The sequence below is a fragment of the Etheostoma spectabile genome, unplaced genomic scaffold, assembly GCF_008692095.1.
Source record: "Etheostoma spectabile isolate EspeVRDwgs_2016 unplaced genomic scaffold, UIUC_Espe_1.0 scaffold00005828, whole genome shotgun sequence".
NCBI lineage: Eukaryota > Metazoa > Chordata > Actinopteri > Perciformes > Percidae > Etheostoma > Etheostoma spectabile.
The window spans coordinates 78,328-95,301 of record NW_022603304.1 but is presented as its reverse complement, the minus strand read 5'-3'; the positions used below and the strand labels follow the sequence as shown (position 1 = coordinate 95,301).

Genomic DNA, 16,974 nt, shown 5'->3' with positions numbered 1-16,974 from the left:
AGGACAGCAGTGGGACGGTTTGATTCTTCACAGCAGCATCACCATCACTAAAAGCTTTATTACAAGGTATGCTTTATTTTAGGAATTAGTTTGGTGTTGTCGGTGCATGTCACTCACTAAAAACCCTCAGACTACAGCGTCTAATGTCCTTAAATGACTTTAAAGGTTCTGTTAAAACCATAGACCAGGAGTCAGGAATTCATCTCTCTGCTGGTTGTAAGTGTATGACTATGCATGAGACAAATAATCTTGAAACACGTCTGTGTCGTTGTAAAGGTCAGATACAAAAATACATATCCTGTCATTTCATTTGGAGGACTAGTTCAGATCAAGCGAGTGCTGTTACAGGCAGAAGTGCAGCTGTGGTGGTTTCTCAGTGTCTCATTTGGTGGCTGACCTCAACATGGAGGAAGTAGAGATCAGAGCCCTGAGCTCCTTCCAGAGAGCAGCACCGGAGCCACTACTTCAGATATGATAACAACACCTGGATTAAACTCTTCTGAGCCCTCCGCTGGCTCCGTCTTTACAAACTAACCCTCTGAACTCCATCTCAGATTCTAGTGGAGAGCCCAAAGTTTACAGAAATACCAACTCTGTCCGGCTGGATGTTGGTGAAATGTGTCTAAAATGAAGCAGCAGTCATGTAGAAATGTTCCATTCAAATATTTCCCTCAGTCCAACATCACGTAGCTTTAATGGAGAGACTGAACAACAGGATACTAAATACATTAGTGATGCTGAGCTTTTATGTCTAATACACACTCAGTTACACAAATGGGACGTTTACGGGTTAAAGTCATAGTTCAGGAGTTTTGTATTTCCAGTGTTGTCTAGGAAACTATAATCATTTAGAAAAATACCTTAAAACCATGATCATAAATCCTTCAGCTTCTTTTTTCCATAACAGACATTTGAAGATTTAACACAAACAGAATTACTGAGTTTGACGAACAACTCAATCTAAAAGTACCAAAAGTACCGCTGCAGGGGCTGATGGGAGATGTGAGGAGCTGTTAGGACCACGTGGCCCTCGTCTGATCTCACAGCTCGTCCTTGTTTGGCCTCAGCTGCATCAGAGCTCCACTTCTCCCCAGGTTCCCCACAGGAAACACCACGGAACAAAATGCTTCTCCTCCCAGCTGCTGCTCTGTGCTGTCTGGGTTCAGGTGAGTGTTTCCAGCCAATCAGGAGCCGGCAAACTCCACCTGTAACACACACTGGGTCACGCTCACCTTCATCTACCTGTCTGCTTCTCTACAGCGCTGGCTGCCATGGCAACACAGCTGATTCAGGAGGATTTAACATTGACCAGGAGAGTTGGTGGAGACGTCTCCTTCAGCTGTCGAGGCACTGAGCAGTGTGACAGTAGTTATGTATACTGGTTCCAGAAGAGAGACACAGAAACATTCACAAGGATTCTGCGTATTAACCGGCGTAATGGTTACATAGATAAGAGTTACAATCATCCTCAGGAAGATGATTTCTCAGCTGTGAATAAACAGAACGGCTGGGAGTTGCAGATCCAGAAAGTTAAACTGGATCATTCAGCCTCCTACTACTGCTCCTGTTATAAAACTGGTCCCCACAGTGAGACCTGATCCCTGCAGCCTGAACAAAATCCTCCAGATGAACAGATGTCAACCAGTGTTGGAGACAGGAAGAGATCAGCCAACCACAGCCCAGGTTCACATGTTCCCCCTCCATCTCAGCCAGAGTCACAAACAGTGTTAACGCAGTACTAAGTAATATATTACTCTTATATTATTAGGATACTTTCCCCAGTAATGAGTAGTGGAAGAGATTACAAGTTCCAAAACAGTCATTATATTATTTATTAATCCAGTTAGGAAGTAATATATATATGTAAATATAGCAAGTACTATAACTAAATACCTTTGATACTAACTAATGTGTAAGGTAATATTACTTTTTAAGTAGTATAACTACCAAGTAACTGATTCCACTTCCTGAGTAAGTTGTAAGTTAAGTACAAATAATTAAATTAATAATGCTAATAAAGGTAAGTACATGTGATAAAAACATGAATAATTCCTTCATGAAAAACAGTTCCTGAATACAATCAATTAGACCAAATTGGGAAAATAAGGAAAACAAAAACAAGCGTCAACATTTAAAGATTAAAATCCTCTGATTGACCTGCTGCAGGACTAAGGTCTGTTTCTCCTCACAATGCCAATCTGCTCTTAATGCAAACACTTCCTGTGTCCCCTTCACAATAAAAGCTTTGCAGACACATTTCTAACATCACATGTTGGATTGTTACAGTGTGTTCTGGAGACAGGCAGCTAGCAGATAGTGAGATGTTTTTACAGTGTGTTCAGGGGACAGGCAGCTAGCAGATAGTGAGGAGATGTTTTTACAGTGTGTTCAGGGGACAGGCAGCTAGCAGATAGTGAGGAGATGTTTTTTACAGTGTGTTCAGGGAACAGGCAGCTAGCAGATAGTGAGGAGATGTTTTTACAGTGTGTTCTGGGGACAGGCAGCTAGCAGATAGTGAGATGTTTTTTACAGTGTGTTCTGGGGACAGGCAGCTAGCAGATAGTGAGGAGATGTTTTTTACAGTGTGTTCTGGGGACAGGCAGCTAGCAGATAGTTAGGAAATGTTTTTTTACAGTGTGTTCAGGGGACAGGCAGCTAGCAGATAGTGAGGAGATGTTTTTTTACAGTGTGTTCTGGGGACAGGCAGCTAGCAGATAGTGAGATGTTTTTTTACAGTGTGTTCAGGGGACAGGCAGCTAGCAGATAGTGAGATGTTTTTTACAGTGTGTTCAGGGGACAGGCAGCTAGCAGATAGTGAGATGTTTTTTTACAGTGTGTTCAGGGGACAGGCAGCTAGCAGATAGTGAGGAGATGTTTTTACAGTGTGTTCAGGGGACAGGCAGCTAGCAGATAGTGAGATGTTTTTTAAGTTCAGCAATTATTTAAAAGGTTTGAGGATCACAACTCGTTCTTCAGATAAAAACAAGACTACACTGCAACACACAGACTTTATAAATTTATAATAATGGAGAATATAAAATGTGATCTGATGATGTTACTGGATTAAAACGTATCAAAGTCAGTAGGATTCATCCTCTGAGGAACATGAACGTCTGAACCAACGATCCACAGAGACACTCTGCCAGTGTGTCTAAAAAGGACAGAGAAGAAGAGACAGTCATGTTAATATGAACATTAGAGAAACATCATGGAGCTGGAATATGAAACTGGTTAATAATCTGGACTGGTTCACCTCAGCAGACGCTCTCAGCAGCAGACAGGTTTTTGTATCACTCAGTTTCACTGTGGGAGGAGGATGGTACGACTACTACTACATCTTTGGCTCTGGAACTAAACTGGTTGTAACAGGTAAGAATTAACATTTAATGTCCTTCAGTTATTCTAATGAACAGATGAAAATGTGTTTTAATGAGTTTCTGCTGCTTCAGGCTTCACATGTTGGTTGTTTCATCATTAGAAGAGAATTCTTGCAGCCGTGCAGCGATTGCTTTAATATCTGAAGAACTTTTTAAGCAAGGTTTGACTTTAAAAGGGATCCAACGGTACTACTACTACCTTCAAATACTTCCAGGATTTTTGGTTTAATGCTGTACATAAAGAAACATTTCCTCCTAAATAATCATGATCTTAACATATTATTGTAATTGTGTATTGAAGGTGCAAATGTTGTGAAATAACTGATGGAGTATAACTTTAATTATATTGTTTAGGATAATTAATAATATAATTTAAAGGCAGTTGTTTTCTATATGATGACATTTGTCTTTTAATAAAGATATATTTATACATGAAGACACATAGATACTAAATATATTACAATAATTATAAATCATGCATAATAATTACACAATATGATAAATAACACAAACATATGTTTTTATAGGTGTCCTGATTGATATAAATAGCATTTGATGATTAACATAATCTGAACATATTACTATCAATGTGTATTAAAGGTAAAATTGTTGCTAAAAAACTGTGAAATCACTGATATGTTAATTTATTTCTTAAGCAATTAGAATAAAATATAAGATGTTAAATATTTTAAATGGTATATACAATATGGATCTTATTATATCAAGGAAAATAACAATTACATTTTATTTAAAGATGAAAATGTTGTTTATTATACATATTAACTCTAATAAAACATAACAATTTCTTTGTGCAAAGGTAAATTTTGTTTTCCATTATTTTTGTTATTATTATTATTTATTAATTTCTTCTTAAGGGATTAAGATAACAAGTTCTTTTTGTTATGTAGCAGATTTTTTTAATTTCATATATTATAAAAATAATTTAGAGTTCAACTTTAATGACGCAGGTAAACTGTTCAAATGTATACATATCTTTATTTGAAACACATCATGGACAGATGAGTTAAGATTACTTTTTTAAAACCCTATCAAACCTATCGGCCGTTGTTTTATCTGTGATTAGTTTGAACATACATTTTAAATAATTTCCCAATTTGGAGGGTTTTTTTGTTGCTCCGCGTCATTTCATTGTGATTGAGCATGAAATGTTAAAATAAATATAACATTTTTTTTTATAAATTGTGTACTTTTAATATATATATTAACATATGTGCTTTATAGATTATAATAATTAATAATTGCTTAAGCATGAAATGTGACGGTAGTCTAATTTATTTTAACATAGAAAGAAATTGTCTGTTCCATAAAGGAAAATGTCGTCACAATATTAAATGAGTGATAATAATTTTGGTAAATTGACGTTGTACATTGACTTAATGAATTTCCAGATCCATAATTGTCTTTATTCCCATATAACCGTGCTGCGTGAGCTGGGCGGTGTGGTTCATATGAAGGTGATCCAGTAGATGGAGGGACCTCTGGGCTGTATTGATGAGGACTTTAGGGATCAGGGTCCATGTAGTCCAGGATCAGACTGAATGGCGTGCTGGGAGCTGCTGTTGACTGTGTGAATGTGTGTCTGTGCTGCTTGTTGCTGCTGTCTAACTTCAGATGAGCCGGTAGTGAAGCCCGTGGTGAGCGTGTACCCAGCAGCACCCAGAGCCCCCCTGGAGGGGAAGAGCTCCCTGCTGTGTCTGGCCTCAGCCATGTTTCCTCCTCTGGTCCAGTTCTCCTGGAAAAGACGAAGGGAGGACGGTCCTCTGGAGGAGCTGCCCCCTGCTGAGGGAGAGCAGCTGGAGATCAGAGAGTCGGGACGCACCGCCGCCATCTTGATGATCCATCAGCAAGAGAACAGCACGTATAAATACCGCTGCTACGTCCACCATGAGGGGGGGACAGTGGAGGCCCACACAGAACAAGGTAATGAAGGCTCGTTGACTGTGTTCAGCTTCATGTGGAGACGCTGTCAAAGAGAACAGAGGACTGACTTTTCTCACTGCAACCAGTGTTTTATGTAGGTTTGTGGAAGGGTTAGGTGCACCTATTTGGCTGAAGATTTAGGGAAAATTAATAATTTTCATTAAAACAAACTATGCAATTTAACACCATTTGATACCATAATTGTCATATTTTTGTCTAAAACATTGGAAAAGCTAAAGCAGAAATAAATAAATAAAACTCAAAACGCTTAAAGACAAAACTTGCTAAACCAGATACAATCATTAGATGTGAGAAAAGTCTTTGAGTCAGTTTTCAAGATCATATTTATTCGGTGCCGCAATGCCTTGAATGCACCACCTTAAAGCCTCATAATAAACCCTGAACTCCACACGGTTCACTGTTTTTCTGTTCCAGAGGTTTCTACTCTTCCTCCATCACCTCCATCAACTCCATCACCTCCATCTCCTCCAGCAGCTTCTGTCCCGTCTCAGTACCAAGTGAAGTTGTTCTGTCTGCTGTACACACAGCTGATAGTGAAGAGTCTGGTGTTCTGCTGTGGACTCTCCCTGCTGATGATCCTCAGAAACAAGAGACCATCCACCATCTGCAAATGTGCCAACTGATTTTTGCTCATCAGTTCATCTCCTTTATACTTTGATCAATATTCACGAAAAAAATTTTTTTTTAACTTGCTTGCAGTGCGAATTATGTCAATAGGATATTTGACAGACTTGTAGGTCTCCAAACTCGGCGTTCTGAGTCACTGCTGAAATCATCGTAGCCTCTACTGCCATGATGTGTTTGCTCTTGTTTGTCCATTCCAGAGAATATCTTCTTGTTAAGTTAAATTAAGAGATTAGTATTCACGCACCAATTAAACAATAGAGAGTTGTAGAGGCCGCTGTGAGTGTGAAACTAAACAGGGAGAGGCCAAAAGTGTCTCCTGTGTTCATAAAACAAGGCAGCAAGCACACAGATCATCACCACACGTGGAGGAATGTCTGCTTTGCTTGCACTGGAGGGAAATACAAGATTATTCGGTAAAAGTGACCGGTCACAAGAGGACCAGTGACACCCTTAGTGTCTCCCCGAGCTGTCAACGCTCAGTTTAATCAGCACAGCAGAAATCCACTTTAAAGCATAGTGACCAGTGAGAGTGGCGTGTCTTTCCCTCCAGCGCTCACAAAGCAGACGCTCTCACTCATGTGGTGGCTGCTCCGTATACTTGCTGCTTTGTTATCCACACAGGAGCCGTTCTTCACCTCTCCCTGTTTGGTTTCTTGATCGCAGCAGCAATTATGTCAAAAGGATATTTGACAGAACGATGAATTTGGAGCCCTACAAGTCTAAGTCACTGCTGAAATCATCGTAGCCTCTACTGCCATGATGGGCCATGTTGGGTTTGCTCTTTTTTGTGCATTTGCTTCTTGTAAAGTTACAATAAGAGGCAGAAATATGCTTGTAGAATGTACTGGATTAATGTTAAAAACAAATGCAAAGGCCGTTTGAATAAAGGTTGTGAAATATGAGCTTAATTGGTCCCTTTTTTACAGTAGGTTGAGGTTTTTCCCACCAGATCCATTTTGAAAGAAAACATCAGGTATTTAAATTATTAAATTCAGTAAAAAGCAGCTTTGTAAAGCAGGTCTGGTGTTTGTCATTTGAGATAGATTGACAAACATGTCTTTATTTTTTAAATGAGTTTATTTATAATGTCCAATCATACTAAGTAAAACAGCATTAATAACAACATAACAGTGTAATCATCTTTTTTACATGTTGGATATTTAAAGAATATCCTCTAATGTGTTGTTTCAATCTAACAACGTGCTTGTCAGGAGCTGTGCAGCAGTGGTGATGATTGGACGTAATAGACATAACATGACTGGTCCCCAGGACGGACAAGAAGTCAGCTGTAGTCCCCCAGGGGGGAACAAAACTCAGATTTATAATTTATATCAAAGTGTTTGATGATTAAAGTCAGGTTCACATACAATTATAATAATTTATCAGTTTAAATCATGTCTCTAGACCCTTTAGAAAGGGTGGATCCCATCAGGCTGCTGCCTGTCATTGGACCCCACAAGGTAATAGAAACAGGATTCTGTGTGTGTGTTTGTATGTGTGCTGCTGCGCCGAGGACTAAAACAAAGCAGAGAGCTCCCTTTTCATTTCTTTCCCAATTTGCAGTGTCTGAGTGTCATGCAAATGCACGGTTCCAAGGATACGCCAGTAAACCCGGCAGCCAAGGAGAAGCGAGGGCCTTTCTGAGCTTGCAGCTTTAACTATTATTACTATTAATACTATCTGCTCACAATAACTACCAGCAACAAGTGTTTGTGATTAATCTTGTAAATGAAGTTATTCCTTATAAATCTAGAAAACTCACCTGCTTTACATGGAAATGCTTTTCATTGGACAGATAAAAACATGAAAGCTGAGGGGGGGGGGGGGGGGGGGGGGGGATGACATGCAGCAAAAGGCAGCAGGTCAGAGTTGAACCTACGACTGAGGAGTAAACCTCTATATATGGGCGCCCACTCTACCAACTGAGCTAAACCATATTTTATGATCTATTTCTTTACACAGGGCTTTGTTCAGTTATCATTCAGAGTCGGACTTATACAACATTGTATGTAAATAAGATCATATTTAATAAGAAGATGCTGTATTTGCATTGCAGACATTAACCACTGAGACATAAACTCATGTGTGTTGTCGTGTTTGTACGAGGACTCTCATCAAATCCAAGTAGAAACTGTAAAGTTCACCTTTGAATGCTAAAATCTCCATGAATAAAGTCCATGGACGTGACCTCCTGGGGGGGGGGGGGTCATCGTTGTTGGTCTCTGGGCTCAGTTAAACTGTGTTTGGGTGGAGGGCTCAGTGGGAAAAAGGCTTCCAGACCAGCAGAGAGACGCCCCCCCGCTGCAGAGAGGAGGAGGAGTTCCTGAGTGTTTCCAGCAGATATGAATCTGTTCTCAGTGGTTATTAGAAATCATAAAGCTGTTGACAGCGAGTCCCCACTTCCTCTCCTGCAGCAGACGGGCTGTGTGGGTTTCTGCTCTGCAGCCTTTCTCACATCAACAACACAACGACCGTTACAACCCTCCACTCGGGTTAGACCCCCATTCAGGGACTCGGGTTTGAGTCCAGCGCTCAGGGCTCACTCTCTCAGCTCGGATCTGGTTATTAATCTGAGAAACAAACAGCTCAAATCAACAGGAAATCAATATTTACTGAATAAAAACAACCATGTGCAGAATATACAAAACCACAGCATCACATAAGTTATAGTTCTGTTTATTTTTAAGAATGAAGCAAACAAAAAAGGAATAAATGTGTTCAGATACTTTCGTATTTTCCCATAGTACAACATACTGAATAGTTTTTCTTCATATTATACTATGACTTATTTGACATAGTATTCTATGAATGTTCCTACTTTTTTGACATAGTATGCTATGAGTTTTTTTCCATTTTTTACGACCTACTTTTTCAACATTTTGACTTTTTTCATTTTTTTTTTACATATATTACTATGACTTCATTTTTTTGCACATATTATGAATTTTTCCAAAACAAATTCTACTATACTACTACTATACTTTGACTTATTTGACATAGTATTCTATGAATTTTTATAACTTTTCTACATATTATACTATGACTTTTTTAAATAATTTTGACATGCTAAACTATGAATTTTTGCATTTTTTCTGCATATTATGACTTTTTAGAATATTAATCCGTACTGTATTATGACTTTTTAGAATATTTCATCCATACTGTATTATGACTTTTTTTGACATAGTAGTCTAAAAATTTTCATAATTTTTCTACATATTATACTATGACTTTTAGTAATAATTTTGACATATTATACAATGATTTTTTTGCATTTTTTTCTCCTATACTCATAATAATTTAAGAATAATTTTAGAACATGCTATACTATGACTTTTTCCAATATTTTCGACGTACTATGACTTATTTTTAAACATTAATTCAACATGCTGTGGTGACTCGGGGAATCTGAGGAACCAGAAGCAGAGAGCAGGTTAGATACTAAATAATTGTTAACTAAATCTCAGATTAATAAAACAGTGGATATTATTGATAAGAATGTGTAGTAATACATCATTATTACACATACACATCAACGTGTAAGAAGTCGACCGCAGTATTTTCCAAAAATAAGCGTTACGTCTGTCATCATTGATCAGAGACAGAACTCAAACCACAGAGACTAAAAAGTCATCTTGTTGTCCCCCCCCCCAAAAACACATCTGCACCTCTAGAAGCAGAACTAGAGCCTCCATGTTAATGTGTTGGAGCTCAAATCCTGCTCCGGTCTCAGGGTCCAGATAAACACACTCAGAGACTAAGATGTTGATGAATGATCTTTTGTTCAGTGGAATATTCCAGAGACAAGTCATGAAACTCAGCATGCAGCAGTCCCAGACTGGTCTGACCCTCCTCACTAAGTCTGACCCTCTTTATTTACTCCAGGGCCAAAGCTCATTGAACCTGGTTCCTGTTCTCCTGGTCCCCCCAGATAAGATGTGGCCTTCACTCCCACACTTCAGCTGTCTCTCCCTAGGACATCCTGACCTGCTTCAGCAACAATAGTTACACTAAGAATTCAGTTAGTTCCACTTCTCATGTGTCATTAATAAAGCATTGGAGCATTATCAGCATTCATAATTATTCACCGTCAATATGTGGTTAATCATACTTCAATATATGGTTTAAACAAATATATTTCCAACACATGTTAACATGTTAGTTAGTACGGTGCAACATCATCAGGTACATTTTAATATTAGCCGTCCTTTCCTCACCAGTCTTCCTGCTCTTAGATCACCGGCACAACAATAAATCAGCTCTTCCAACATGGCCGCCGGACCCATTTCTAACTAAACCAGCAACCTGACAGCAACCACCACAGAGAGAGAGCTCCACCCTGTGGTTAGTCACAGGAAGTGCAAGGGTCCCCAGGTGATGCTGATGAGGATGGTCGCCCATGACGACATGATGATGCTCTTACCTCTTGTTGTTTACTGGTGAAGTAAAAACAGTGACATCTCGTGGATAAAGAAACACACACCAGTCAACGACAAGTATTACTGGTATAACTGTTCTTCTATTAGTTACATCATAGAAAAGCTTTTTACACTTAGACTCTCTTTATTGGTCCAGCAGCTTACTAAAAAGGTATAAAAATACAGAATACAGAAGAAAAACAGTAGCCTATAAAAATAACAATAACAATAAAACCTTTAGCTATAAAAAGAGCTTTAGTATGAATTATAAGTTAAATCAGTTAGTCTTCAGGTATGTATGTGAGTAGATTATTAATCAGTTAATTGCACAGTGAGAGAGTCCTGATGGTCAAAGGTCCTCCTGTCTTGTCTGGTCTTTAGTTCTACTTCCTGTGTTTTCCCCCTCCTATGATTACCTGATGTTTTCCACCTGTTTCCCAGCCCTCCTGTATTTAGTCTCTGTGCTTCCCTTGTCCTGGGTCAGATCATTGTAGTGTCACGTCTCCCAGTGTTAGTTCTGGTCTGGTTCCTTGGTTTTTTGTCTCTGTTTTGGGTTTCTTCACCTTTTGTTTTCGTGTTCCTGTTCTCGTTTCTTGATCCCTGGAATTAGTTTTTTGCCTTCTCAGTACTTCCTTTGGTCATTTTGTACTTTGCTTTTGCCTCCTCTCTGCATTTGGGTCCACGATTTTTTGCAGAAATGAGAACATTGGACAATCTCCTTAAACTGCACATGCAGTGCCAGTTGAAGGTTCATGAGATTCACCTTGGTTCACCTGGGAACATTTTACCATTTCAGCACCTATTTACAAAAAAGTCTAATTGAAAGGTATAGAAATACTGAATGCTTGACATATTATAACAACTTCTTCAATTAGTATTTTGCAAGTAAAGACTTATGCTATGAACTAAAACGTTGCCTAAATGTTGCGTGGGGGGGGGGGGGTGAGACTATTCAAGACCCATTATAATACATTTTGATCAACATGACATAAGCAGTTGATAATGTAGGAGAAAGCAGAGAATTGAACACAATCATTTGCAACTTGTTCAAAGAAATGAGAAACGTCTTTTTGATGTGAAGTGACCCGATGATGAGAAGATGGAACGGGAAGTTTGGAGGATTTCAGTTGTGATGTGAGAAATGAACCAAAGCGACTGAGAAAAGGTGTAATCAACCTGGGGAAGAACAGAGACTGGAGGATGAATGGAGGAATTATTGGGACGTCAGCAGGACAGTTTGGAACCGTGTGTTGTTGGAGACACTAGAGGACAGCAGTGGGACGGTTTGATTCTCCACAGCAGCATCACCATCACTAAAAGATTTATTGTAAGGTACGCTTTATATTTTAGGAATTAATTTGGTGTTGTCGGTGCATGTCACTCACTCAAAACCCTGAGACTACAGCGTCTAATGTCCTTAAATGACTTTAAAGGTTATGTTAAAACCATAGAACAGGAGTCAGGAAGTCATCTTTCTGCTGGTTGTGAGTGTCTGACTATGCATGAGACAAATAATCTTGAAACACGTCTGTGTCGTTGTAAAGGTCAGATACAGAAATACATATCTTGTCATGTCATTTGGAGGACTTGTTGCCCCCCCCCCTAGCTTCAGATCCAGCAAGTACTGTTACAGGCAGAAGTGCAGCTGTGGTGGTTTCTCAGTGTCTCATTTGGTGGCTGACCTCAACATGGAGGAAGTAGAGATCAGAGCCCTGAGCTCCTTCCAGAGAGCAGCACCGGAGCCACTACTTCAGATATGATAACAACACCTGGATTAAACTCTTCTGAGCCCTCCGCTGGCTCCGTCTTTACAAACTAACCCTCTGGACTTCATCTCAGATTCTAGTGGAGAGCCCAAAGTTTACAGAAATACCAACTCTGTCCGGCTGGATGTTGGTGAAATGTGTCTAAAATGAAGCAGCAGTCATGTAGAAATGTTCCATTCAAATATTTCCCTCAGTCCAACATCACGTAGCTTTAATGGAGAGACTGGACAACAGGATACTAAATACAGTAGTGATAATGAGCTTTTATGTCTAATATACACTCAGTTACACAAATGGGACGTTTACGGGTTAAAGTCATAGTTCAGGAGTTTTGTATTTCCAGTGTTGTCTAGGAAACTATGATCATTTAGAAAAATACCTAAAAAAAACATGATCAGAAATCCTTCAGCTTCTTTTTTCCATAACAGACATTTGAAGATTTAACACAAACAGAATTACTGAGTTTGACTAACAACACAATCTAAAAATACCAAAAGTACCGCCGCAGGGGCTGATGGGAGATGTGAGGAGCTGTTAGGACCACGTGGCCCTCGTCTGATCTCACAGCTCGTCCTTGTTTGGCCTCAGCTGCATCAGAGCTCCACTTCTCCCCAGGTTCCCCACAGGAAACACCACTGAACAAAATGCTTCTCCTCCCAGCTGCTGCTCTGTGCTGTCTGGGTTCAGGTGAGTGTTTCCAGCCAATCAGGAGCCGGCAAACTCCACCTGTAACACACACTGGGTCACGCTCACCTTCATCTACCTGTCTGTTTCTCTACAGCGCTGGCTGCCATGGCAACACAGCTGATTCAGGAGGATTTAACATTGACCAGGAGAGTTGGTAGATACGTCTCCTTCAGCTGTCGAGGCACTGAGCTGTGTGACAGTAGTTATGTATACTGGTTCCAGAAGAGAGACACAGAAACATTCACAAGGATTCTGCGTATTCATAAGATTAATGGTGAAGTTTCTTTAGGCTACAATCATCCTCAGGAAGATGATTTCTCAGCTGTGAATAAACAGAACGGCTGGGCTTTGCAGATCCAGAAAGTTAAACTCGATCATTCAGCCTCCTACTACTGCACCTGTTGGAAGGATGCTCCCCACAGTGAGACCTGATCCCTGCAGCCTGAACAAAAACCTCCAGATGAACAGATGTCAACCAGTGTTGGAGACAGGAAGAGATCAGCCAACCACAGCCCAGGTTCACATGTTCCACTAGTTCCACAGTAACGAGTAGTGGAAGGGATTACAAGTTTCAAAACAGTAATTATATTATTTATTAATCCAGTTGGAAAGGAATATAACAAGTACAATAACTAAATACTCCAAATTCTAACTTATGTGTAAGGTAATGTTATTTTTTAAGTAGTAATAAATAACAAGTAACAATTCCACTTCCTGAGTAAGTTGTAAGTTAAGTACAAATAAATAAATTAATAATGCTAATAAATGTATGTACATGTAATAAAAACATAAATAATTCCTTCATGAAAAACAGTTCCTGATTACAATCAATTAGACCATATTGGGAAAATAATGAAAACAAAAACAAGCTTCAACATTTAAAGATTAAAATCCTCTGATTGACCTGCTGCAGGACTAAAGTCTGTTCGTCATCACAATGCCGATCTGCTCTTAATGCAAACACTTCCTGTGTCCCCTTCACAATAAAAGCTTTGCAGACACATTTCTAACATCACATGTTGGATTGTTACAGTGTGTTCAGGGGACAGGCAGCTAGCAGATAGTGAGGAGATGTTTTTTACAGTGTGTTCAGGGGACAGGCAGCTAGCAGATAGTGAGATGTTTTTACAGTGTGTTCAGGGGACAGGCAGCTAGCAGGTAGTGAGGATATGTTTGTTGTATGTGACAACAAATGTTGAAGCCTAAAACACACGTGATATTGCTTAGAGCACCTTTAAGTTCAGCAGTTATTTAAAAAGTTTGAGGATCACAACTCGTTCTTCAGATAAAAACAAAACTACACTGCAACAATTCATCCTCTGAGGAACATGAACGTCTGAACCAACGATCCACAGAGACACTCTGCTAGTGTGTCTAAAAAGGACAGAGAAGAAGAGACAGTCATGTTAATATGAACATTAGAGAAACATCATGGAGCTGGAATATGAAACTGGTTAATAATTTGGACTGGTTCACCTCAGCAGACGCTCTCAGCAGCAGACAGGTTTTTGTATCACTCAGTTTCACTGTGGGAGACGGAGGGTACAAGTACTCCTACAACTTTGGCTCTGGAACTAAACTGGTTGTAACAGGTAAGAATTAACATTTAATGTCCTTCAGTTATTTTAATGAACAGATGAAAATGTGTTTTAATGAGTTTCTGCTGCTTCAGGCTTCACATGTTGGTTGTTTCATCATCAGAAGAGAATTCTTGCAGCCGTGCAGCGATTGCTTTAATATCTGAAGAACTTTTTAAGCAAGGTTTGACTTTAAAAGGGATCCAACGGTACTACCACTACCTTCAAATACTTTGGTATTTGGTATTTGATAATTTTTTGTTTGATGCTGTACATAAAGAAAAATTTCCTCCTAAATAATCAGTTGTTGTTTTCTAAGGGATAGGAACGCATTTTAAGCAGCATTAGATCCTCAGCGCCTTATAGTAAAATGAAAAAAATAGTTTTTAATTATTAACATAATCTGAACATATTATTGTAATTGTGTATTAAAGGTGAAAATGTTGTGAAATAACTGAGGGGGTATAACTTTAATTATAGTGTTTAGGATAATTAATAATATAATTTAAAGGCAGTTGTATTTTATATGAAGGTACATTTGTCTTTTAATGGAAGATATATTTATACATGAAGACACATAGATACTGAATATATTACAATAATTACTAATCATGCATAATAATTACACAATATGATAAATAACAACACAAACATATGTTTTTATAGGTGTCTTTATTGATATAAATAGCATTTGATGATTAACATAATCTGAACATATTATTGTCAATATGTATTAAATTTAAAATTGTTGCTAAAAAACTGTGAAATTACTGATATATTGATTTGTTTCTGAAGCAATTAGAATAAATATAAGATGTTAATTATTTAAATGGTATATACAATATGGATCTTATTATATCAAGGAAAAAAAATTATATTTTATTTAAAGATGAAAATGTTGTTTATTATACATATTAACTCTAATAAAACAGAACAATTTCTTTGTGCAAAGGTACATTTGTTTTCCATTATTTTGTTATTATTATTATTTATTAATTTCTTCTTAAGGGATTAAGATAACAAGTTCTTTTTGTTATGTAGCAGATTTTTTAAATTTCATATATAATAAAAATAATTTAGAGTTCAACTTTAATGACGCAGGTAAACTGTTCAAATGTATATTTATATATTTGATCTTTATTTGAAACACATCATGGACAAATGAGTTAAGATTACTTTTTTTAAAACCTATCAAACTTACCGGCCGTTGTTTTATCTGTGATTAGTTTGAACATACATTTTAAATAATTTCCCAATTTGGAGGTTTTTTTTGTTGCTCCGCGTCATTTCATTGTGATTGTGCATGAAATGTTAAAATAAATATAACATTTTTTTTTTATAAATTGTGTACTTTTAATATATATATTAACATATGTGTTTTATAGATTATAATAATTAATAATTGCTTAAGCATGAAATGTGACGGTAGTCTAATTTATTTTAATATAGAAAGAAAGTGTCTGTTCCATAAAGGAAAATGTCGTCACAATATTAAATGAGTAATAATAATTTTGGTAAATTGACGTTGTACATTGACTTAATGAACTGCCAGATCCATAATTGTCTTTATTCCCATATAACCGTGCTGCGTGAGCTGGGCGGTGTGGTTCATATGAAGGTGATCCAGTAGATGGAGGGACCTCTGGGCTGTATTGATGAGGACTTTAGGGATCAGGGTCCATGTAGTCCAGGATCAGACTGAATGGCGTGCTGGGAGCTGCTGTTGACTGTGTGAATGTGTGTCTGTGCTGCTTGTTGCTGCTGTCTAACTTCAGATGAGCCGGTAGTGAAGCCCGTGGTGAGCGTGTACCCAGCAGCACCCAGAGCCCCCCTGGAGGGGAAGAGCTCCCTGCTGTGTCTGGCCTCAGCCATGTTTCCTCCTCTGGTCCAGTTCTCCTGGAAAAGACGAAGGGAGGACGGTCCTCTGGAGGAGCTGCCCCCTGCTGAGGGAGAGCAGCTGGAGATCAGAGAGTCGGGACGCACCGCCGCCATCTTGCTGATCCATCAGCAAGAGAACAGCATGTATAAATACCGCTGCTACGTCCACCATGAGGGGGGGACAGTGGAGGCCCAAACAGAACAAGGTAATGAAGACTCGGTGACTGTGTTCAGCTTCATGTGGAGACGCTGTCAAAGAGAACAGAGGACTGACTTTTCTCACTGCATCTCCAAATGTTTCACTGCTTTTCTGTTTCAGAAGTTTCTACTCTTCCTCCATCACCTTCATCTCCTCCATCAACTCCATCTCCTCCTTCAACTCCATCACCTCCATCTCTTCCAACAGCTTCGGTCCCGTCTCAGTACCAAGTGAAGTTGTTCTGTCTGCTGTACACACAGCTGATAGTGAAGAGTCTGGTGTTCTGCTGTGGACTCTCCCTGCTGATGATCCTCAGAAACAAGAGACCGTCCACCAACTGAAAACGTGCCGACTGATTTCTGCTCATCAATTCATCTCCTTTATACTTTGATCAGTATTCACGAAAAAAAAATTTTTTTATCTTGCTTGCATTGAGAATTATGTCAACAGGATATTTGACAGACTTGTAGGTCTCCAAACTCG

The 16,974-nt window shown here is 38.8% G+C and overlaps 3 protein-coding genes across 3 annotated transcripts in view; all 3 read left to right on the top strand.

Moving 5' to 3' along the window:
* Positions 1-16,974, top strand: part of cldn15la (claudin 15-like a) — a 30,441-nt gene that overhangs the window by 1,315 nt on the left and 12,152 nt on the right. The gene's annotated exons all lie outside the window — the stretch shown is intronic.
* On the top strand, positions 986-5,982 carry LOC116677793 (immunoglobulin lambda-1 light chain). Its single transcript, XM_032508048.1, has 5 exons — positions 986-1,166; positions 1,261-1,578; positions 3,316-3,369; positions 5,010-5,318; positions 5,754-5,982. The coding sequence occupies exons 1-5, from the start codon at positions 1,124-1,126 to the stop codon at positions 5,960-5,962; spliced, it is 933 nt and encodes a 310-aa protein (XP_032363939.1). The 5' UTR covers positions 986-1,123; the 3' UTR covers positions 5,963-5,982.
* LOC116677792 (immunoglobulin lambda-1 light chain) lies at positions 12,661-16,882 on the top strand. Its single transcript, XM_032508047.1, has 5 exons — positions 12,661-12,837; positions 12,932-13,248; positions 14,387-14,429; positions 16,190-16,498; positions 16,612-16,882. The coding sequence occupies exons 1-5, from the start codon at positions 12,795-12,797 to the stop codon at positions 16,830-16,832; spliced, it is 933 nt and encodes a 310-aa protein (XP_032363938.1). The 5' UTR covers positions 12,661-12,794; the 3' UTR covers positions 16,833-16,882.